This window comes from Mustela putorius, unplaced genomic scaffold (genome assembly GCF_011764305.1).
Source record: "Mustela putorius furo isolate JIRA1106 unplaced genomic scaffold, ASM1176430v1.1 tig00003983_pilon_pilon_pilon, whole genome shotgun sequence".
Taxonomy (NCBI): Eukaryota; Metazoa; Chordata; class Mammalia; order Carnivora; family Mustelidae; genus Mustela; species Mustela putorius.
In genome coordinates, this window is record NW_025422123.1 from 17,957,069 (window position 1) to 17,982,628 (window position 25,560).

The following is a 25,560-nucleotide window of genomic DNA, read 5'->3' on the forward strand; positions in this document are numbered from 1 at the left end:
CTGTACATAGAGAAAAACACACCGAAGCAATTGCCATCTAACTTCTCTCCCACTGGGATCCTTGCTGTGCTGTACGTCCTTCCAGACATTTCTTTTATCCACATATATGCATACCTGAATGTTATTTTAGTTTATTTACAGAACTAGGCTAATACATAATATTAGCTGAATGCCCAGATCTCCATCCTTTTGTCAACATGGAATTCAATCATCTTCCCTTTTGGTAATTGAATATTTTAAAATAGTGCTTCATTTTGTTTTAATTAACATTTATTCTAATTCTAGTAGGGAAGAATATTTTTCCATGTGTTTATTAGTCAGATGTATGTCTTCCTTTGTGGCTCATGTATTCAAACTCTTTAATGTTTATTCTTCTAGTATGTTCATATTGTCTTCTATTTATTCCTAAGCATTTTTTACATATAAAAAAATATTAGCCCTCCATCTGTACTATCAAAAATGCAATATTTTCCATTTTAATATCTGCCTTTGCATTTTGTATTTGGTATGCAAAAATATTAATATTCTTAAATATTGATTTTTTATGTTGTCAAATCTATGACTTCTTATTATTATAATTGTTACATTTCTTATAAGAAATGTAATTTAAATTACATGTAATAAATGTAATTTATGTATGTAATAAATGTAATTTAAATTACATAATATTTATTTAAATGTTCTTCAAATAATTTTATAGTTTTATTTTTTTACATTTATTTTTTTAATCTACCTGTAATTTTTCAGGGTGAGATACAATTTGAGAATCTAATTTTATAGTTTTCCAACGTGTTTACCAATTACTCTAGCACAAGTCTGCAACTAATTTGAAGCGCTAATTTATTTAAATTCTAAGTAATAATACATACCTGAGTCTATCATTAGGCATTCTCTTCTGTTTTGGTGCCAACAGCAATAGGTAATTATTCACACGAAAAGTGTGTCTATATATATGTGTATATATATATATGTGTGTGTGTGTGTATATATATGTACATATATGTATATATATATTTTTTTAAGATTTATTTATTTATTTGAGAGAGAGAGAGAAAATGTGGGAGTGGGAGGGGCAGAGGAAGAAAGAGCAAGAATCTCAAGCAGACTCTGTGTTGAGCTCCAAGCCAACATGGTGCTTGATCCCAGAATACTGGGACCATGACATGAGCCGAAACCAAGAACCAGACACTCAACTGCCTACACTACCCAGGTGCCCCAAGGTATATATTTTTCAAAAAGTAACTGGTTGGCTATCTTCAAGTGTTTATTGTTCCAAAAGACTTAGAATTAGTGAATCTGATTTCAAATGCATGTATATGACTTGTTATTAAAGTTGCATTAGATTTGACATCTTTAAAATATTGAGCCTTTCCATTGATTTATGCATCACCATTTATTCTAATCTCCTTTTATGCCTCTTACTAGTGTTTTATTTATTTATTTTATTTCATTTTTTAAAAATTTTATTTACTTATTTATTTGACAGAGAGAGACACAGTGAGAGAGGGAACAGAAGCAGGGGAAGTGAGAGAGGGAGGAGCAGGCTTCCCACTCAGCAGGGAGCCCAATGAGGGTCTCGATTCCAGGACCCTGGGATCATGACTGAGCTGAGGTAGCTGCTTAACCGAGTGAGCCACCCAGGTGCCCTTACTAGGGTTTTATAGTTTTGTTTCCATTCTTCCTGTAATTTTTCTTAACTTTATTTTTAGATATTTTAAATTGAAATTTAAAAAGGATATTACATTAAAATATTCAAAACTAGTAATTTGTGCAATTACTGAATAAATGCAATAATGGTTTTTCAGATGATTCTCTAGTGTCCTAGGACAAAATATATATAATCTACAAAAAACTGACAGTTTGGATTCTCTAATGCATTATTTTTCTTGGCCCAATATATTGGCTAACTTTAATAATAATATTTAATGGTTATTGTAATACACAATAAATTTTAAGGTCAGTTTTTCCATAAAATAGAAAGATGCTTGTTTGAGAAGGATTTTTTTTTTAAATTTTATTTATTTATTTGACAGACAGAGATCACAAGTAGGCAGAGAGGCAGACAGAGAGAGAGAGGGAAAAGCAGAGTCCCCGCTGAGCAGAGAGCCCAATGTGGGGCTCAATCCCAGGACACTGGGATCATGACCTGAGCTGAAGGCAAAGGCTTAACCCACTGAGCCACCCAGGTATTATTATTTAAAGCAGTGATTCTCAACTAATGGCTAAACCATTCTATTAAGAAACATTGATTTAAAGGAGTATCACTAAAAAATAAAAAATATTTCTGTAGTCTTAATTTACTGTTTAAGAATGCAAGCTTAATTTTATTAAATGTGTTTCTGTTTTGTATCAAGTTGATCATGTTCTTAGGCTATATATATTGCTTTGATAATATTATAATAACGAATTATTTTAAACTGTCCTTCTTACTTAAATAAATCACACTCAACCATCATTTTTTCCCTAATATATTATTGGATTTCATTTCATTTCCTAATATATTACTGTTTTATATAGGATTTCATTTTTTAGCATTATTTTTTTTATTTTAAAACATTTTTAAAATTTATTTATTTTTTTAGCGTAACAGTATTCATTGTTTTTGCACAACACCCAGTGCTCCATGCAATCCGTGCCTTCTCTAATACCTACTACCTGGTTCCCCCAACCTCCCACCCCCCCTCCCCTTCAAAACCCTCAGATTGTTTTTCAGAGTCCATAGTCTCTCATGGTTTACCTCCCCTTCCAATTTCCCTCAACTCCCTTCTCCTCTCCATCTCCTCTTGTCCTCCATGCTATTTGTTATGCTCCACAAATAAGTGAAACCATATGATAATTGACTCTCTCTGCTTGACTTATTTCACTCAGCATAATCTCTTCCAGTCCCATCCATGTTGCTACAAAAGTTGGGTATTCATCCTTTCTGATGGAGGCATAATACTCCATAGTGTATATGGACCACATGATCTTTATCCATTTGTCCCTTGAAGGGCATCTTGGTTCTTTCCACAGTTTGGCGACCATGGCCATTGCTGCTATAAACATTGGGGTACATATATTCTCCTGAAGCTGTTTCAAAAAATTGAAGCAGAAGGAAAATTTCCAGACTCTTTCTATGAAGCCAGCATTACCTTGATCCCCAAACCAGGCAAAGACCATACCAAAAAGGAGAATTTCAGACCAATATCACTGATGAATATGGATGCTAAGATTCTCAACAAGATCCTTGCAAACAAGACCCAACAGCACATTAAAAAGATTATCCACCATGACCAGGTGGTATTCATCCCTGGGATACAAGGATGGTTCAACATTCGCAAATCAAACAATGTGATAGAACAAATTGATAAGAGAAGAGAGAAGAACCACATGGTCCTCTCAATTGATGCAGAAAAAGCATTTGACAAAATCCAGCATCCATTCCTGATTAAAACGCTTCAAAGTATAGGGATAGAGGGAACATTCCTGAACTTCATCAAATCTATCTATGAAAGACCCACAGCAAATATCATCCTCAATGGGAAAAAGCTTGCAGCCTTCCCATTGAGATCAGAAACACGACAAGGATGCCCACTCTCACCACTCTTGTTCAACATAGTATTAAAGTCCTAGCAACAGCAATCAGACAACAAAGAGAAATAAAAGGTATCCAAATTGGCAGTGAAGAAGTCAAACTCTCTCTCTTTGCAGATGACATGATTCTTTACATGGAAAACCCAAAAGACTCCACCCCCAAACTACTAGAACTCATACAACAATTCAGCAATGTGGCAGGATACAAAGTCAATGTACAGAAAGCAGTGGCTTTCTTATGCACTAACAATGAAAATACAGAAAGGGAAATTAGAGAATCGATTCCATATACTATAGCACCAAGGACCATAAGATACTTGGGAATAAACCTAACCAAAGAGGTAAAGGATCTGTACTCGAGGAACTACACAACACTCATGAAAGAAATTGAAGAAGACACAAAAAGATGAAAGACCATTCCATGCTCTTGGATCGGAAGAATAAACATTGTTAAAATGTCTATACTGCCTAGAGAAATCTATACTTTTAATGCCATTCTGATCAAAATTCCACCAGTATTTTTCAAAGAGCTGGAGCAAATAATCCAAAAATTTGTATGGAATCAGAAGAGACCCCGAATTGCTAAGGAAATGTTGAAAAACAAAAATAAAACTGGGGGCATCACATTACCTGATTTCAAGCTTTACTACAAAGCTGTGATCACCAAGACAGCATGGTACTGGCATAAAAACACATAGACCAGTGGAACAGAGTAGAGAGCCCAGATACGGACCCTCAACTCTATGGTCAAATAATCTTCGACAAAACAGGAAAACATATACAGTGGAAAAAAGACAGTCCCTTCAATAAATGGTGCTGGGAAAACTGGACACCTATATGTAGAAGAATGAAACTCGACCATTCTCTTACACTGTACACAAAGATAAACTCGAAATGTATAAAAGACCTCAACGTGAGACAGGAATCCTTTTTTTTTTTTTGCATTTTATTTACACTTAGATGTTGCCCCAGGTTTTCTTTTTTTGAATTACCTTTAGCAGCTGTTTTCGAAAATTATTTTATGAAAATAAATAAAAAGTATTTTATGCTTGTTTCCTAAAATTAATTGAAAAATTCCCCATATTTTCTTATGCTATGGAACATATTATACAACATAAAAAGTACCCCTGGGGATAAAAATATATGTTTATAAAAAATAAAAAATTTAAAATATAAAAAAAAATGTGTTAGATATTTGAATGACTGAAAGAATATGCCATCAATTTATTTAAACCAAATGTATTCTTGGGAACAAATCTTTGATAACTGTATGTCTTTTGCTATTATTGGTTCTTTCAGTTATATTCTTCTCTAACCAATTATGATAATTTATATTCTTACATATAATTTATTTTTTAGACTTCAGAATGGCACTCTATAGACCTATACAGTTTATTATACTTCTAATCTCTTTGTTATCTGTTATATTTGAATTCTCATTTCTTAGTTTACATATTATTTTCCTTGTATAATTAATGTCATTAAAGATTAAACCATTATCTCAAAAAAATTTCAAGTCTACTAATTTCTTATTTTCTAATTCACCAATTTCTCCTTTTATCTTATATAAGTTAATTTCATTAGACTTATGGTTATCTTGTTTCTGGTTTCTCACATTGACAGCTCAGTTTGTTTATTTTTGTATTTTATTATTTGACAGTGAAAACATTTAATGTGATTGCATGTTGGCCACAACTCATGCAATTTATTACTATTTTGCTAGCATCCTACTGCTGGAGTTTCCATCTCCTCTCTGATACAAAAGTTATTTAGAAGGTTTGTTTTTTTCTTTTCAGCTCTTCTATCTTGTATTTTCCTCAAGTAAAAAAAGTTGTGATTACATGTTGATTTCTTACCCATTCTTTTCCTATGTGTGGTCATTTTTAACGATCATATTTTCTTTATTTTTTATTTTATTATTTTTATTTTTTATTATGTTCAATTAGCCAACATAAAGTACATCATTAGTTTTTGATACAGTGTTCAACAATTCATTAACTGGAAAATTTATTCTTATTTTCTTACTTCTATTGTCTATACCTTTTTTTGTTGCTTAATTCTCTTACTATTTAACTTTCTTCTCCTTTTGTATTTTACTATTTATTTTATGGTTTCTTTCATTCTTTCTCTCTGGTGATTTGGAAGTAAATACCCTATTTTAAATTCTGCTAGAACAAACAGATTCATCTTTGCTTCATATGCCAGTCATGTCCCATTATCAGTTTCCTATGGCCACGGTCCCAGGTTGTAAACCCAGAATTTTATCTGAGAATGATCTGTGATGGTTAGTTTATGTGTTAACTTGGCTAAGCTGTAGGGCCCAGTTATTCTATCAAACACTAATGTACATGTTTCTTCGAAGGTATTCTGTAAATGTCGTTAATATCTACAAGGAATTGACCTTAAGTAAAGATTACCCTCAATAATGTGGATGTGCTTCAGCAATCATTTGGAAGGCCTTAAAAACAAAACTGAAATTTACCTGAAGAAGCAATTCTGTCTTGAGACAAGGTTCAAGACTTTACAGTCCACCAACCTGCCCTATAAATTTTGCACTTACTGTCCTGCCTAAGAATATAAGCCAATTCCCTGAAATACATCTCTTTATATATACTACTATATATACACTATATATTATACATATACACACACATAACCTATGGGTTGTATGTATTAATATAAATAGAACCCTAACTGATATATTAACTTTTCAAATTCTATGTAGTTTCTTTTATAAAATTAGACTTTGTTTTATTTTAACAGTCATATTTACAACATTTTATTTAACTTATTCCAGTGTTTACCTTTAAAATAGTTACTTTATATACCTTTACAGTATTCCTAAACTTTATTCATAAATTTTAAATCAGTTTAAGCTCTTTATCAGAATACATTTTTGCATTTTTTCAGTTCTTACAAAGCAAAAGATATCTATATCTATATCTAGATATAGATATAGATACACACACACACACACTTTTTTGCCTTCACATGTAAACATCAATTTTAGCAGGGTGTCCAATTCTTGGATTGAAACCACTAAACATGTATATATTTTTCATCACTAAACATATATATATTTTTTCTTAAATGTGTATGTATTTTACGCCATGTTCTTCCTATATTTAAGTGTAGAGAATTCTAAGGTTAAGAAGCTTTATGTAACCTTCTGTTTTTTTATTTTTTCACTGCTTTTTCTTGTACTGTGAGGATATGTAGTGATCATTATTCTTGGTGTTGATCACTTCAAATTAAATGTAAGTACTTGGGGCGCCTGGGTGGCTCAGTGGGTTAAAGCCTCTGCCTTCGGCCTAGGTCATGATCCTGGAGTCCTGGGATCAAGCCCCGCATCGGGCTCTCTGCTCAGCAGGAAGCCTGCCTCCCCCTCTCTATCTGCCTCTCTGCCTGCTTGTGATAAAATCTTTAAATGTAAGTACTCCCAGGTTTATTACGTGTATTTTAGGTGGACTTTCCATTATTCTTTCTTTTGTAATTACTGGACTCTTATTAAAAATAAGCAATTAGGGACACCTGGGTGGCTCAGTGGATTAGGCCACTGCCTTCGGTTCAGGTCATGATCCTGGGGTCCTAGGATCAAGTCCCACATTGGGCTCCCTGCTCAGCGGGGAGCCTGCCTCTCTCTCCACTTCTGCCTGCCTCTCTGCCTGTTGTGTGCTCTCTCTTTCTGATAAATAAATAAATAAATAAATAAAATCTTCTTAAAAAATAAAATAAAATAAATAAAAATGAGAAATTAGTTATATGTGCATTACATTTTCTGTTTTCTATTTCTAATACCTTCTCTTATATGATTTTTATCTCCTGATCTTGTCTTCCATGTTCAGGTAGATTCCATCAGTTAGCTCCTCATGGTGCCTGTTGACTTTGAGGCACTGGCATTCTCATTTTACTACCCCCAGTGCAGTACTGAATTCTGTTATTGCATTTGAAATTCCATAAGATTCTTCATATGCTTCATCTCCTATTTTATTTCTACTTCCTTGTCAGCTATCATCTCAACTCAGATGATTATGATATTGCTTTACATTTCATTTATTATTTCACAGAATTCATATTTTTAAATATTTACTGATAGCAGTGAACATGTATTATCTAAACTTTCCTTGTTATATAAACTATAGACCCTTCTGCCTGTGGTTTGTTTTGTTCTTTTTCTATTATGTTACAGAGGTTTTTAAGAATCCTTTCTAGTCCCTTATTTTACCATTTATTCATCCTTGAGCTTTGAGTCTTTTATTTTTTTTAAGATCTTATTTATTTATTTGACAGAGAGAAATCACAAGTAGATGGAGAGGCAGGCAGAGAGAGAGAGAGAGGGAAGCAGGCTCCCCGCCGAGCAGGGAGCCCGATGCGGGACTCGATCCCAGGACCCCGAGATCATGACCCAAGCCGAAGGCAGCGGCTCAACCCACTGAGCCACCCAGGCGCCCCCCACAATCTAAAATTTAATTTCATGTTATAACAAAACCCAAAGCACCAGCAAACTAAACAAGCTAACACATCCTTAACTTACTCTTATTTCTTACCTCTCATTGCCTGAGGCAATGTCAGCTGCCAGACGGGTCCAGGATTTCTTAGGACAAGCCCCATGAAGCTGGACTTTCCCATATATTCCTGAAAAGGAAAAGGAGCATCAGTGGGATAAGAAATTTTCAGAGGAATTAAGGCCATCTAAGTAAAACTCACTAGAGAGCTTATTGTGCAATATCTGTAATATGGAAACTATATATCAAGCTGTCCACCTTATCAAAGAATACTTTTCTCTATTTTCAGCAGGGTGAATATATATCACATGGTTATGGAACTTACTCTTGTTCTCTCCAAAGCTATAAAGAAATGAATACTACACCACATCTAGTAATCCAAAAGTTGGGAAATAGACCATTCCAATGACTAACTAGTTAAATTCTACCATTAAGTGACTCTAAACCATTTGTAATTCTGTTGGAAGTTAGCTGGTTTTGATATTTTATGTTATAGCCTTCATTTTCCAAAAGGCAAGGGTAATTTTATTCCCTGAGGAAAGAGATTTGGTGCTATTAACTTTGTTTTCAGTGGTTGGACCTCATATTTTTTTATATTACAGATATCAAAGGAGAGATCTCTAGCTCCTTTGTTTCCAAATATAATTTATTTCAGACTCATAAATTAAAGTCGTGCCAGGGACATGCTTGATGCAGTCCAGTTTTATTCCTTCAGGTCTTTCCTCTTACATGTTTTATTGCCATTTAAAATCACATGAAGCACAATTCCTCATATTCCAGTGGTCTCAAAATGTTTTGAGCAAGAACCCAAATTATGATCATGCGCCCCTAATGCATGTGTATCTATTTATTTTTAGAAAAACATACATACATATGAATATGTTCACATATGTTTGAATAGGGATCTAATATTTTCTTCCTGAACCCAGATGCATTGTCTGCATACCCCTGGATTTGCACATACCAGTTTTGCATATCACTAATCTTGATATCTAAAGCCTTTGCAATTTTTAGCAGAAAACATGTGAACAGAAGAACCGAACACCACCCATAAGGTACAAATACTATGCCTTGGGTTTTAATCCAATGTGAACAACAACAAAAAATTCTTAATCAATAAGAATCTAACCAACTGATTATGTTACTACCTATATTTTTCCATATTTTAATTCAAAAAAAAGTCATAGAACTTAAATTTGGATCAATGGAAATGTAAGAAATATTCTCACTTTCCAGACATGTACTGGAATAATTAATCTTTCATAATAATAGTCATATAGATATGACTATTACATATATATATGTTTCATATGATATCATCATCATCATCTTAGAAGAATTTCATCTTCTTTACTACTGGCTAAATAAAATAGGAAGGGGAGGAATGTGAGATAATGTAAAGAAATCTCCAACAACAAATATTTTAGCAAAAACCAGATAGTTTCCTTAAATTTGGGTTATGCAGGAAATTCAACTGACCAGACAAGTAGATTTCTTGATCATTTCCAATCATCAAAGACCTCCTGTAAAATTATACTGTTCAGTTGTTTCCAGATAATAATACTTAAAGAAGTGAAGATCTGTCATTTACTTACAATGTCACAAAATTTCAAGCATGCAGTGAAATAAATATGTCATTCTTTATTCGATTTACTATCAGAGAAAATTTTAAAAAAACACTGGCTTGGCCAGTTGGAGTAGAAGATTAAGACAGGCACCCTCGCATACTCCTAAAATAAAGCTTAATCCAACATTGTGCTGCATAAAACAATGTGGATACCACAAGTGAAAATAAATGGAATGTTCCTGTTCTCTATTTAGTTTGTCAACTTGAAAAAAGTAAAAATATTCTTGAACCTCATATTCTTAGAAAGAAAAAAGCATGGATGAAAAATCCTCTGGAAACAATAAAGCCTTGTCAAACTATAGTATTATTTGGTAATGGGTATACATTATGAAACTATGTTATCAGCCTTCACACTATCCCAACATGATTGCTTCTATTTTACTGGGTTGCTGAGATCTTAGAAAATTAGTAATGCCATAGAGAGAAAGTGAGAAAATGCTAGAATAAACAGCCTCTTATCCCTATCCCTTAAAATGGAGTTAGTGAGGCTCTCACATCCTGGTTGTGCAAGGCTGGTCCCAGATTCTGTGCTCTGGCATAGGTTAATTTTAAAAGAGGATTTGGTGCTGTGACAGTAGTGAGGAAACTCTCAACACTAAATGTTTCTTTGTAATCTATAGATCTATCAATTTAAAAATATCTTACAAACCACCTAGCATTTACAGTTGATAACAGACCCTTAGTCCAGGCTTCAGCATCTGACCAATCTGGATATAAATCTAAGCTCTGACACTATAAAACAGTGTGGCCTTCTGCATATTGTTCGTCATCCCTGAGTCTTATTTTTGACAACTATGAAATGGACACTGGACACTGTTACAGGAGACCTGGTAAGTGAAATAATAAATATAAATTGTCTGGAATTTAGTAGATGTTCTATGGATGATACTTCGATATCAGAAACACACATTTCATTTCATTTTTAATAAAAAACTATATTATACTCTTACCAATTGTTCCTGGATCAATAAGAATTCCATTGAAACGGTCACAAGAAACTCCCTCTGATGCTCTAAGGAGAATCAGAAGCTTTTGTTCTTTTTCTAAGGGATTTTCCAAAGTACCTGTTTATCAAGAAAAGTATATTGTTTACATCAATTTGAAATTATAAGAGAGAGGAGGAAATTGTGATGTAATTTAGAGAATGCAAAGTAGATGCTATCATCTAGGCTACATGGACAAGAGCCAATGGTCAATAGATGAAATAAGGGATGGGAAGAAAATGGGATAAAGTAAACTTCTCAGAGGTCGACTGGATTATTGCTCAGCAAATATTCACTGTTCTTTCTCCATTAGGGGAGGGTATACATTCCCGACTTACTAAAATTTAGCCTGGTCATGTGACTTGTTTTGGCCAATGAAATTTGAGTAGAAGTGATAGTAATACAAGTTCTGAGTTGATGCTTTCAAATACTTTGACAGTTTTCACCAGGTCATTTGCAATTATTTTCCCTGTCATGAAAGGAGAAGTCCTTAAATAATACCTAGTGCCTGAATGAAGAGATGTAGGTAGCACACCTAAATAAAACATGTAAGCTGGAACTGATGCTAGCGTAAATATTTGTGGTTGTAAGCCACTGAAATTTGGGAGGTATTTGATACACACTATTACAGCAAAACCTGGCTGATACACCATGGGTGGCTGGATCTCCAAATTGCTTTACATGTATTTTTGCATTTAATCCTCACAGCACACCTGAGAAGTAAGCCTGATTCTTATCTCAGTTTTAAATATCCATACATAACAAAGCTTAGAGGTTAATGGACTTGTCCAAATTTCTCCAGCTAGTATGGAAGAGTCTGAATTTGAACAATGGTGAATTTGAACAATTTATGCCAAGCGATTCATTAAATAAGTACTAGGTTCTTTTCTAAGCCTAAATTATTTTAGCAGCATAAGGAGACAATCCATTCAGGCTATGAAGGTCAGCATTACTTTTGACTTCTGACTTCATTCCACTGATGCAAACAGAGGAGTTTGGTGACTTTTACAGCATGCAAATTGTTTGGGGAATTCTGCTGCGAAGTGTACGTATCGACCTAACAAAGGGGTTATTTTCAGCAGAACATACATCTTAAGATACAGAAAGTATTACAAAAACTTCGTTTCTCAAGAAGCTACTACTGCAAAGATAGTTCCCAAATTATACACTGGCTCAAACAGGTTGAAAAATAACATCTGTTAGCAAACAAGAATTTTCCAGTTTGGAAATTCTTGAAAACATAACCAAAGCTGTAGTTGCCAAATACAGCACAGAATCATGGGCAAACTGAAAATTGCCTGGTTGTCATTTTGGTTAATTGGTCTTTCAAGGGGCATAAAATCATTCTCCTTGGCTGGCATTTATATATATGTATATATATAAATAGTATGTATATATATAAAATGTATACATATATATATGTATATATACATATATATAATATATAACATAAACATATGTATATATGTTTATGTTTACACACACACACACACACACACACACACACACACACACATGCATACACCTGGTCAACCAAAAGCTTCCCATGTGTGTTGTGAGTTTGCAGCTTGCTACATCTTTACAGTCTAGCCTTCATAGCCATTAGTCCACAAGGCCATGTTGAATGTAAGCCTCAGAGAGGTAAGGAAATCTGCCTTGAGCCATACAGCAGGTCAGGGGACAAGGATCAGCCCCACAGCCCGTGTATTCCCAAGGGACTGCTGAAGTCCGCTGCTACTCCACGTGGGCAATGGCAATCTCAGCTGAATGACTAATGTATCCTCTTGTCCCAAACAAAGATGTGTTAGAGCAGGAAGAAGGAAAGCAGGGGAGGAGGAGAATGTTAAGAAAAATGTGTGTGGTGTAGCTCTTATCTGGCAGCTTTAAGTCTGTCCAGTAAGCCGTTTTCCAACTGTGATTTCATTTATTTCACGGAGGGTAGTTTAGATTCTTTGGGGGGGGGGGGGGGAAATGGCCTAGCACTAAACAGATACCAGAGAGAAAAAAGTAGGACAGTTTTTGCCCTAGAGAAATGTATGCAGAGTCCCACAAAGAGAGTTCGGCATTCCTCTAAAATCTGAGATTAAATCAATTATGCTACCCCAAACTGCAGCACATGTGAGCTTTTGCAGAAAGTCTGAGCTAAATTAGTCTCTAGCGTGATATTTTGGTATCTGAAGTGACCAGAGTTTGAATTTTTTTTTTTTTATGGTGATGTGGGGGAAGGGAATGGTAGAGGATAGGGACTGAGTAGGACGAAGACCAGAATGACCTAAAAGGGGGAAAAATGTGCTGTTTTCACATTAAAATGAATCACCTCTTGAATCTGTTAGAGATGGTGAATGGGAAGCCTTAAAGGTCAGGCTCCTCTTTTAGTCTAAAATCTGCAATCAAAAAGAGATGAGGATTCTCACCAGCTTGGGCTTTAACATCTAAATGACCCTAAATGACAGTGGCCACTTCTGAGAGAAAGCTCTCAAGATAAGGCAATTCCTCTCTGGGTTTCCTTTTTCCAGCTACTTCAAGCTGCTCTGAACTGTAGCAAAAGGCATTTTCCAACCCGGATTAATATAGATACCGGTGATGGAGGGAAATGGTTGCTGCTGCACTGCAGACATGCCGGGCGTTTTGGCATACGTGAACTCATCTCATCGAGTTCTTCCAACCTCTGATGGATTATTGTTGAGGTTCCCATGGGGGAACTGAGACAGAGAGGTTAGTCAACTTGTCAGAAATTACACAGCTAACAAGTGCTGAGCCTCGGCTTAGACTTAATAGGTACCATCCTTGGACATTTAGACATAGGGGAACAGGAAAGATGGGAAGGGAGGTTGCCATTACTTAGTGTGATGGTGGGCAATGGAGGGGAAACAGAATCTATTCCAGGTGCTGAAATCATCTTGGGAGATGGAAGAAAATAAGTTCTGGTATATGAAAGATAACTTTCATATACCAGAACTTATTTTCTTATAATGATTTGAGGACTACGGTACAAATGGATTCCATGAACCTCAAAGGTAAGGAAAAGGGAAAAGAACATTACATTATTTTATTAACTAAAGCTCTTTGATGGAATCAAGTATAAACCTAGTTTACACTTAAGCCCACTCTCTCAGCACGACTCCCCACACCTTGTAACTAAGCCAACACACACTGAATTATTTACCATTCCCTCCACACTCTTCCCTCTGCACGGGAGAGTCCCCAGGCTTCAATATCTCCACCATTGTCCTAACTCCTAATCATCCCTCAAACTTGGCTCCACTGTTATTTATTTCTAACAGCTTTCTATGATTTTGAATTAGATACTCTCTTTTGTGCATAAAAATGTCCACACCCATTGCTGCAGTAATTCTTCCCCAAGTGCTTGTCCTAAGGAAATAGTTTCCTTGACATGCTCAAAAGCTGAGTCACCTAAGTCCCTAAACAAGCCCAAAGTCAACTCTGATGCCACCTCTTTGGGGATTATCATTTGTCAGCTAAGACTAGGTTAAGTGGCCTCAATGGGATGTCACAACATAACATGGCTTGTCTCTGTACTTCTAAACAATGCCCTAAGTGCCTTCCCCCAATGGCTTTCTGTTTACAGTGAGTGAATCGAGAGAAAGGACTGTGTATTGACAACAGGATTCACTTATATTTTATCATAGAAATGGTGAACCAGTTATTTTTACCAATCTTCTTCCTTGCAGAAAACAATTAGAAATAAAGAGAAATACTCCAGAGTAAAAAAATAAAATAAAATAAATAAAAAAATAAGACCCATTTCACCTACATTGGAATAATCCCAAGTACCTAGGTGCCTAGCATCATTGCTGCAGAGTAAATAAAGCAAAAATTAACAGAATCATAAGGAAACTAGATATAATAGCAGTGGAAAGTGAAACATAACAACTCACCGAATAAACAAAAAGCAGTGAGCATGCAGCAGTTTTGAATAATATGATTGACAAATCTCACCTAATAGAGATGAAAAACTGAACCCACGAAGAATATGTCTCATCTTCGGACATGCACAAGAGAGTCACAAATACTGATCCTATGGTGACCGTAAAGCAAGTTTAACAAATTTAAAAGGACTGGAATCATATAGCATGAGCTTGCTGACCATAGTACAATCAAGATATGCAATTCTTATCAATAAAGGTTTATAAAATGATCTACATTGAAATAAAGACTTCCAATTTATCTAGAAATACCATTGAGAGAGTGAAGAAGCAAGCCACAGAGTGGGCCAAAACATTTGCAATAATATAACCAACAGAAGGTATTTTCTACAATATATAAATGATATCAATAAATCAATATGAAACAGATAATGCACCATTTAAAAAAGGGCAAGAGAATATTTTTTCATAAAATAAGATCTCAAATAGACAATAAAAAATTTTAAAGTGCTCAGTCACATTAGAGATGAGAGAAATGCCAATTAAACAATAATGAGATCCCACGACATACCCAGTATAATGGACTTCTATTTAATTTAGCTGTGTATTTTTTATCTCATAAACTTTCCTGAATATGCACATCATATTTCACAGTAAGTAAAACTTTATTTATTATTATGTTTCAAGGACACTCATCAATAAGTATTTGTTGATCAAGAGAATAGAAACTGACCAAATTATATTTGTTTTACTGCTTCTCCATCCCATTATTATATTTACAGCTTTATTGAGATACAACTGATATGCAAAAAAACTGCATGTATTTAATGTATACTGACTAAAATTTTAGACATATCTTTTTCAGATCCTTTTCATTGAATCCAAAGCAACAAACTGTTTCTAAATAATTTGTATTTCTACCCAAGTAAATGAAACTCCATAAAATACCATGATGGCACATGAAAGATAGGTTAAGAAATTACCACCCAAAATCAATTCTGCACATTTTCTTTTCTCCTCTGAAGTAGGTTATATGGTGATGACTTTGGAAGTTGAGCTTCTAACTGGAGCACAACTATTTTTCTCATGTCTTGCTATAGCTATTTTCTTCAGAGAAGAGCCTCTAGAACATTCTTACTATCAAACTCAACTGCCAAATAGTGCTAAACCAATTAAATTGTGAAGTAGATTTTATTATGAATTAGCTTTTAATCTCTAGTGTCAATTTGACCCACCTATCCCTAAAACACTCCTCCCCCATAAAATCAAACCTGGGTGAAAAAAAACAAAAAATTAAAAATTAAAACAAAAACAAAACGCAGGAGAGAGGGGTTGTCAGTCCAAGGAGATAATGAATAATCATAACAGTAACTAGTAGGCACAATCAAATGAGAATCTCTAACTCCTGTGAGAGTGATTGTATCCAGACTGATAAATTATTGTCATTGAGGCCTGTAATTTTATCAAAGTCTGATAGAATATTAAATAAAAGTTAATATATAATTTACTCATTCACATACTGGAAAAATGTATAAAAACCCTTAAAACTTTATAAACGAGGGTGGGCTTATTCACTCCTGTAAGCCTTGGTTTTTGCGACTAGAAAATGGGCTTACATGTACTGAGAGTTAAAAGATGTATTACATGTTAATGATACATGGCCCAGTGTCTACATATAATAGAAAATGTTTGAAGCACTTTTAAAAAGGTTGGCTCCTAGTAGTAATAATAGTAAAAAATAGTAGTAGTAACAATGGGGAAATGACACATTTTAAAATTAACATTTAAACTTAGAAATTAAGAAAAAGAAGGCAAGCCCTCCCCAATTAGAAATGTTCTGTTTCTAAAGTGCTAGAAAGTAGACATTTTAATGGTTAAAAATATTAGGTGGTTACTTATTTGAATGTCCAGCCCAAGGAACTGTAGCAAATACAATTAAATTTATCTTAAACTCAAATATTCTGGTAATAGATTGCTAAACAAGAAAACAAGTTACTCATTCATTCAGTCACCTGTGTGCCTAAAATAATTTGTTTTTCATGAAAAAATAATTGAATAGGGGCACCTCGGTGGCTCAGTGGTTTAAGCCTTTGCCTTTGGCTCAGGTCCTGATCCCAGGGTCCTGAAATCAAGCCCCGAAGCAGGCTCTCTTCTCAGCAGGGACCCTGCTTCTCCCTCTCTCTCTGCCTGCCTCTTTAACTACTTGTGATCTCTCTCTCTCTCTCTGTCAAATAAATAAATTAAATCTTAAAATTAATTAATTAATTAATACTTAAGGGTTATTTTATTATATAATTCACTATTTAAATCATTTAAAAATAACAAATTTATAAGGCATTTTATATTATTATAACAGAAGTTCAAAAATCCAAAATATAGTTTGGGAACATTGACTTAGAAAATATTAAAATATTAAAGGAAGGTGGCTACTGTTTAATAGAAACTGGTAGCCTGACAAAACAAAAGAATCATTTCTTGTGTTAGTGTTTTACTTTAAAATACATATATATTTAAATATAAAGTGATGTTTATCTGTCAGAGAACTAATATCCATCTGAAATAAAGAGATATTTTGGTGCTTAATTTCATTTTGAGATACGTATTAAACATTGATGGTCAGTTTGCTTCAAGACTCACAGAAATGGAGTTTAATGTTTTCCTGAAACTGTAGAGAACAAAAATTTTATGCTTTTGTCCTTTTAGTTAAATAAGTACAATATTTAAAAGAACATCCCTTTTGTGCCACTTTTTTATTTCATCAGCTAACACATAGTTTAACTAGAGAACTGCCACTAAGCAGAAACTGATTTGTTGACTGATGATTCATATTAGCTAATGTATAAATGATCTATTGTGCAGACATCTATGTATACTTGTAACCATATTTACACATTAAATGTGTTCATTTTTTTATGATTTTCTAACCATAGTTAAGCTTGAAGGAGGATATATATTTTTTAATTTAATATATTATTTTTAAACATCACTACAAGATTCTCTCTGGCTACCCAATGAGTCTAACTACTGGGTATTGTGGCTTTAGGCTAGAGGATATGTTTTAATCTACACTTTTCTCTGGTTTGTCTCCTTTTTATTACTTAATCATCCAATGAGCCTTACAGAACTGTCAGTTTGGAAGGCAATAAACTGTGTATGGATTTTTCTTCTTTAGGATTGAGAAAGCCCCAATCATGGAAGCAATGAAAGAAACTTCCATACACCTAGTACTTCATTTCCTGACAATCAAAGTCATGTGCTAATGATGACCTTAGGCTCCTGGCTACAAATGTGAGACAGGGCTGACAAATACCCATCACTAGCTCTGCAAAACAATATGTGACAACTTTTAGGATAAAAACCCTGTTCTTAGCATAATTACTGAGCAACTAGGCAGCATGTCATGTGACCTGGTTGTGAAAGGCCAAACAAACAATGAACTGCCATGTCCTCAGGGAAATTGATGTACAGGGCATGTCCTTGCTTACCTAGGGATCAAGGAGGGTTCTATTAACTTTTAAAGACACTAATTATTACTGGTAATCCCTCTCTGAAATCCACCTACAAACTGTCAGAACAGAGGTGTCCATTTGCAATTTGAGAACCATGAAATTAAAATACTCTCTCCTGGGGTACCTAGGTAGCTCAGTTGGTTAAACATCTGACTCTAGATTTGTGCTCAGGTCAGAGTCTCAGGGTCATGTAATTGAGCGCCATGTTGGGCTCTGTACTGGGTGTGAAGTCTGCTTAAAATTTTCTCTCTGTCCCTTTCCATTCTGGCACTCTTTCTCTATAAATAAATAAATAAATAAATATGCAAGTGAGCAAATTTCTCCATTGAGTTGAACATTTGGATGAATAACATGTTAACATTATTGATATCTAAAATAACAAAGACCACATTTTAAGGTATAAGAACGATGTCTCCTCTAAGAAGAGACACTGATGAAAAAGATGAGTTCAAACAGCTATTCAAGGTCAAAGAAATAAAAAATTTAAAGCAATCAGGAAACCAATGTTTATTAAACAGGCTTTGAGTTGGGCATTTTTGTGAGTTTTCTTCTCCTAGACTGACTAAAAATAGAAAATACTTTGAATTGGCAAAATATCATCAACTTTTCCAACATGTCTCACCACTATTTTATACCTTTCATTCGGGGCAAAACCATTGCAGTCATTTCCAAATTAACATTATAATTCCTTCCTTACAGATGTAGACATTTAAGTCTAGGGATACTGAATATGTTACAAGAAAAAGACATTGAGCTAAAAGACAGATCTATCCATCCATTTATGTATACACTAATCAGTCACACAGCACAGTATCAGAAGCCTACTACGCACTAGGTACATAGGTTACGAAATGTCTGAAGAATCCTATTATCTAAAACACAGAAGGAATTCGTGAAAATATACCATTTCATAAAAACAAAATGAATGTAATAATAAAAATATGGACTATTGAATGGACCAGAAAAAAAGACAGTGAAACCTAGTGAATGGAGTGAGGAAGTACTCACAGTAAAGATAGTCCTTTGGCACTGGCTTCTAGTCTGAGTATTTAAGGTACCTAAAATAGCCTCTGATCCTGGTCCTGGTCTTTATCAGCTAGGAGTCCTGGAAACAAATCATTAATCCCTCTGGAGCTCAATTTCCTTATCCAGGCAATGAGACAGATGATTTACAAAATCACTGAAGTATGTGATATTACTGTTATAAATCTACTATTAAAGAATTTTCCAGAAGTTATGAAACAAGTTGCTTAACTAGAATTATAATACAGGTGTCCAGAATTGCCATATTTATGAGAATCTTCAACTAACTTCTGTTTTGTTAAAGTTATACTCATGAGATTATGAAAAAGTAACAACTTTCAGCACAGTTTGGGCTCATTTGTGTCTTTAATACTATAATAAGCAACATTACATTGCTTAAATCCAGTCTTCTTCATGAAATTCATGTCTGCTTCTCAGTGTTCTCCAGCAATTAGGCTGCCATTCTTCTTTATGACTGTGTAAAGCACATTCCCACTCTGCCTTGGCTCTTTTGCACTAGATCTGCCTTCTGTTTGGAAACCAGCAGTCCAAATCTTTGCAAGTCTAGCTTTTTCTTGTATCTGGTTTGAGGTCACAGTGGCTTTTCAGAAAAGCTCTTATTAACTACCTAATCTATGGTGTGCAGATCCAACCTGGACTTTACTTTATTTCATTAAAAAGGAATCTTATCTGTCTTGCTTACTGCTAAGTACTCAAGTCCCAGGAAGAATTTTTGGCACTGAGCTGGCATTCAATGAAAGAGAAAGAAAGGGAAAGAAGCAGGAAGGGGACAGAGACAGGGACAAATCTATAAATAAAACCAGACAGTCATCGTATCAGAGAAATTATTTTCTCTTTAGTATTTACTAATTTGCCACATTTTCTCATCCAAAAGAAAGTTATTCATGAGCACATATAAAGGTTTCATGACATCACTCTTAATGTGGATAACTGTTCATTGTTAAATATGAGATTTAATATGTTCAGTTGTACTTAAGATTATATTAAAGCCAAAAAATGAAGTTGTTAATAGATAAATAGTATTGAACTCATTAAAAGTTACTGTCTCTCGGGGCGCCTGGGTGACTCAGTGGGTTAGGCCTCTGCCTTCAGCTTGAGTCGTGATCTCAGGGTCCTGGGATAGAGCCCTGTATCAGGTTCTCTGCTTAGCGGGAAGCCTGCTTCCCCTGCCCTCTCCGCCTGCCTCTCTGCCTACTTGTGATCTCTCTCTCTCTCTTTGTCAAATAAATAAATAAAATCTTAAAAAAAAAAAAAAAGGTACTGTCCCTCAAATAATGGACTGAATTTTTTCTTTGTTTCACATGCAAAATAACATTTCGTATCAAAACTATATTGGATACCCATTATTAAAAACAAAACAAAACAAAAAGCCATAATATGATGGCTGGTTTCCCTTCTTACTTTGTTTGCTCTCCCCGCAATATCTTACATTAACGACCACTCTCTCTTTCTTATAAATTCCCTCTTGTGTTTCAAGATATTACTTTTTTATCATTTAATTTTCCTTCTACCTGCACTGCTGTTTCTTTTCTATCCTCCTCCCTGAACTCAGCTTCCCCTACCACTCTTAAAAGGTCAGTGCTCCCCCAAATTTTAGCCACTTACACATTCCATTGAAATCTCATTTTGAGGTATATGCATCTATGTATTCAACAAACAACAAACAACACATAGGCTGGCTTCCTATGTGCCTGACACTATTCAAGCACTTTAATAAATGCTCATTCATTTAATTCTCATAAAACTCTATAAAATAAGAACTATTATTCTTCCCATTTTGGAGATAAGGAAACTGAGACAGAGATAGATCCTGTAACTTATCTATAGTCACTCAGCTAACAAGTGGTAGAAAGGTAATTCATCCTGGCAGTACCATAGACCCAGATCTCCCAACCTGAAATGTGGGATGTATTCTAAACACCTTCTCACCTCACATCAAAATTGCCATTAGGTTCTTCATACCCTTAGTATTTCTGCAATTCATTCCTTCTCTTCAATTCCAGTGCTTTAGTTCAATTCCTTTGTTCTCCTGGAACACAATGGCTTCTCACATTTCACTGTGCCCCTTCCAATACACCACCCACTCTGCCAGGAGTGATCTTTCCAAGACCAAATTTAAGTATGACACTTCCCTACCTAAAACTATCCAGTGACTACCCACTCACTGCCTTCACGATGAAATCTAAACCCCTTAACCTAATGTATGAAGCCAAGAAGCTTCTCCAGCTACCACAATTCCATAAGTCCTGCAATTCAGACTATTCCTACAACTTCCTGAGGGTATAATGTATTTCCACAAAGATGTGTCTTTCCAGATCTCTTCCTCTATCTTTACACTCCCTCCAGGTTGGAAGATGGGGCTCCTCTAATTATGTTTTTCCTTGTTTGACCCCACTATTTTACTGAGACATCTCTTGCAAACTAGGATTGGTGACTAGTATTTCTGTACATCCAAGTTCTCCCATAGTACTTGGCAAACAATAGGCAATGAGTAAACACATGATGAAGGAAAGAATGGATACACAAATGAAATACTTTAAGCTTATCCCAAGTGTGTTATCAAGTTAATGTGACGATCACTGAATGATGAATGAGAATGAGTTTGGCATATGTGATGCAGCTATAACCCTCTGAGCAAAGCTTTGATCTTAAACATCCCTTCTAATTCTATAGCATTCTCCCCTTCCACTCTACTTTCTACTCTACTAAAAGTCGGTTGGTACCTTTTGCCAGCACCAGCTGACTTAAAAGCAGAACCACAAAATATAATTCTACAATGTTAGGACTTGGATTGGATGGCATCAGACAGCAGACATACTCTGGCAGTGCTCTGTGCCAAGGTCCACATCTATTAAGTCTGTTTACTAACCAGTCTTATTATTTATTTCATGTTGGTATTTCTTTTAGGGTGTGGTAGAATTAGACGGAAGGGATGAAAGTCTTCCTTCAGGCATGATACACATAAAATTGGGCAGATGGGTCCTAGTAATCAACCTTGTCCATGGAACACATGGACAAAGCAGGGAGAAAAATAATACACCATTGTCTACTAATAGGTAAAAATAAAGTTGGGAATGGACAAATTTTTAAATAAGATTTGAAATGTATAAATCAAAAATGGAAAATTTCTGTGTCACTTCCCTTGAAAGATATATTTTTTCAGGCAAAAAGTTTTTATTATAGTGATAAGTGAACACAGAAGCCTAAAAAACAACTTAAAAGTAGAAGACTAATCTTAGCAATAGGTGTCAACCTAAAATACATTTTCTAGTCAAAAGAACAAGGTTCAGTTTTATTTAGTATTTATATCAGTTAGCTGAATGAGGATTTTATAGACTATTAAATAAATGAACAAATTATATTAATCTGGGAGGAAAAATCAGAACCTAAAAGGATTTCCCCACTGTGAAAAAAATTGATCAAAATGATAAAATAAAGAAATAAATAAAAAGTATCACACTTACACCCCCTAAAACTCAGGGAAAAACAAAATAATCCTTACTCAAGTGTACAATGTAGTGATATGAAATGCAAAGGCAGCACATATAAAAAGAATAGGAATTAGATTTGACAACATACTTGGCAGGACCAATAGCATGAAGGGTTGGACAGAGAAGTTAGTTTAATGTTTCATCATATTAATAAAAGGATGATATGTATTGAAGTTCATTTTAAACTTTGCCTGTCTTTCCTCTCTACTCAGTTCCCCAGAATGCTGCTGACCTGCATGTACAACATCAAGTTCTTCCTTACTCAGAGCTTCGGTTTAGCCGGATGATAGAACAAGAAAGAGATAAGGTAGAAAAGAAAGTGAGATCAAGGTATTTTTTCCCATAAGTCTTTCCCTGTACTGAGTCTCAGATACACAGAAGGTCATGGCACTGGCAATCACCTCCACACACACACACACACACCGCTCCATCTCTAATTCTAGCAATGACTTCTTTTTTTTCACTCCTTTAAAGCAAGGGGTAGTAAGGATGTTCTGCTGTTACTAGCCCTTAGGGAAGCCTCCGTGCCATTTGGACTTTTGTGAATATTTCCTTCATTAACATCTCCTCAAATTGTCCAATTCTGTATGGCATCTATTTTTTTTCAAGCACCCTGACAGATAAACTTTCATCAAATACCTATTACATGGCAAGCACGTAAAAAGAACTGTTATATTTAATGGTTTTAACATTCCTCCAAGGAAGTTTCTATTTTGCCATATACTTTACTGATGAATAAATGGATGTGTCCAGAGGGTGATTAGCTTAAGGTCAAACATCAAGTAGGTGACCAAGCTGGATTGATCCCAAGCCATTCAACTTGGAGCCCATGCTCATCATTATACTCATTTTACTCTGTTCAGAGTAAGTCAGGGTCCACCCAGGAAAAGTTTTTTCCCTCTGGCTTCATACTCTCAGAGGAACTGAACAAAGTGGTGTTTAAAGGTGATGTTAGAGAGTATGAGGATCTCATAACTCTGAGATATGTGAAGTAAGTACAAATTTGTAAAATCTTTCTGAAAAGCAATTTAACAGCATGTATCAAGGACCTTAAAACATCTACTTATATGAATAGAGAAGAAATACAAAAACAACCATAAAGCAAGTAACAAAATGACAATGAGCACATACCTATCAAGAATAACTATGAATGCAAATGAAATAACTGGTCCAATCAAAAGACATGGAGTGATGGAATGGTTAAAAAAGGAAGACCCAAGTACGCTACCTATAGGAGACTCATTTCAGACCTAAAGACACATGCTGGTCAAAAGTGAAGGGATAGAAAAACATTTACTGTGCAAATGGAGATGAAAAAAGCCAGGGTAGCAAAACAGACTTTTATAAAAGTCTATAACAAGACACAAAGAAGGATACTATATAATCATAAAGGGAACAATCCAACAAGAAGCTGTAACAATTGTAAATATTTATGCACTCAACATGGAAGCATCCAAATACATAGAGAACTTATTAACAAATACAAAATAAGTAAGCAACAGTAGTAAAATAGTAGTAGAATTTTACACCCCATTTACATCAATGGATAGATCATCCAAACAACAAATCAAAAAGGAAACAATGGGTTTGAATGACACTTTAAATTCACAGATGGGTCTAACAGATATATTCAAAATATCCTATTCTAAAACTGCAGAATATACATTCTTTTCAAGTGCAACATGGAACATTCTCCAGAACAGATCGCATATTAGGTCACAAATCAAGCTTCAACAAGTTCAAAAACTGTTAAGTCATACTATGCATCTTTTTCAACCATATTGCTATGAAACTAGAAATCAACCACAAGAAAAAATCTGGAAAAAGCACAAATACATAAATGTTGAATAACATTCTATTACTCAATAAATGGACCAACTGAGAAATTGAAAAGGAAATAAAAAAATACATGGAAACAAATGAAAATGAAAGCATAATGGTCCAAAATATTTGGGATGCAGCAAAAGCTATTCCAGGAGGGAAGTTTGTAGCAATACAGACCTATCTCAAGAGGCAAGAAAAATCTTAAATAAACAACTTAGTTTTACACCTAAAAGAAACTAAAAAGATGAACAAACAGAACACAAAACCAGTAGGAGGAAGGATACAATAAAGATTAGAGCAGGAATTAACAAAACAGGAACTTAAAAAAAACGATAAAGCAGATCAATGAAACCAGGAGTTGGTTCTCTGAAAAGATCAACAAAATTGATGACTTTAAGCAGACTCTTCAAAAAAGAGAATGACTCAAATAAACAAAATCAGAAATTAAAGTGGAGATATAACAACCATTATAGAAGTACAAAGTAAAATAAGAGACTATTATGAAAAACTATAATTCTACTATATGCCAAAAAGTTGGACACACCAGAAGAAATGGATCAATTCCTGGAAAATATAACCTCCCAAAACTGAATGAGGAAGAAATGGAAAATTTGAACATATCAATTACCAACAATGAAATTGAAAAAGTCATCAAAAAAATCCTAACAAGCTAAAGTCCGGACTAGATGGCTTCACAGGTAGATCAAACATTTAAAGAGTAGATACCTATTCTTTTCAAACGATTCTGAAACATTAGAAGACAAAGGAAAGCTTCCAAATTTATTCTAAGAGGTCAGCATTACCCTGATACTAAAATCAGATAAAAGTACTACAGAAAAAGAGACTACAGGCCATTATCTCTGATGAACAGTGATGCAAAAATCCTCAACAAAATATTAGCAAACTGAATCCAGCCAAAAAAAAGAAAGAAAGAAAGAAAATCATTCATCATCATCCACTGGGATTTATTCCTGGGATGCAAGGATGGTTCAGTATTTGCAAATCAATCAGTGTGATACATCACATCAACAAAAGAAAGAATGAACATCATATGATCATTTCAATAGATGCAGAAAGAGCATTTGTCAAAATACAACATCCATTCATGATATAAGCT

General features: G+C 34.6%; 1 protein-coding gene across 3 annotated transcripts in view; it reads right to left on the reverse strand.

The window, feature by feature from the left end:
* PKHD1 (PKHD1 ciliary IPT domain containing fibrocystin/polyductin) overlaps window positions 1–25,560 on the reverse strand; it is a 471,024-nt gene that overhangs the window by 155,909 nt on the left and 289,555 nt on the right. For all 3 annotated transcript variants that reach the window (XR_006604139.1, XM_045071248.1, XM_045071247.1), the window contains exons 55-56: window positions 10,656–10,769; window positions 8,121–8,208 (exon numbers count right to left, since the gene is read on the reverse strand). Coding sequence is in view for 2 of the 3 variants with exons in the window: in XM_045071248.1 (XP_044927183.1) it covers window positions 8,121–8,208; window positions 10,656–10,769 (202 nt within the window). In the remaining variant the exon portion in view is untranslated. The remainder of the gene's footprint in view (window positions 1–8,120; window positions 8,209–10,655; window positions 10,770–25,560) is intronic.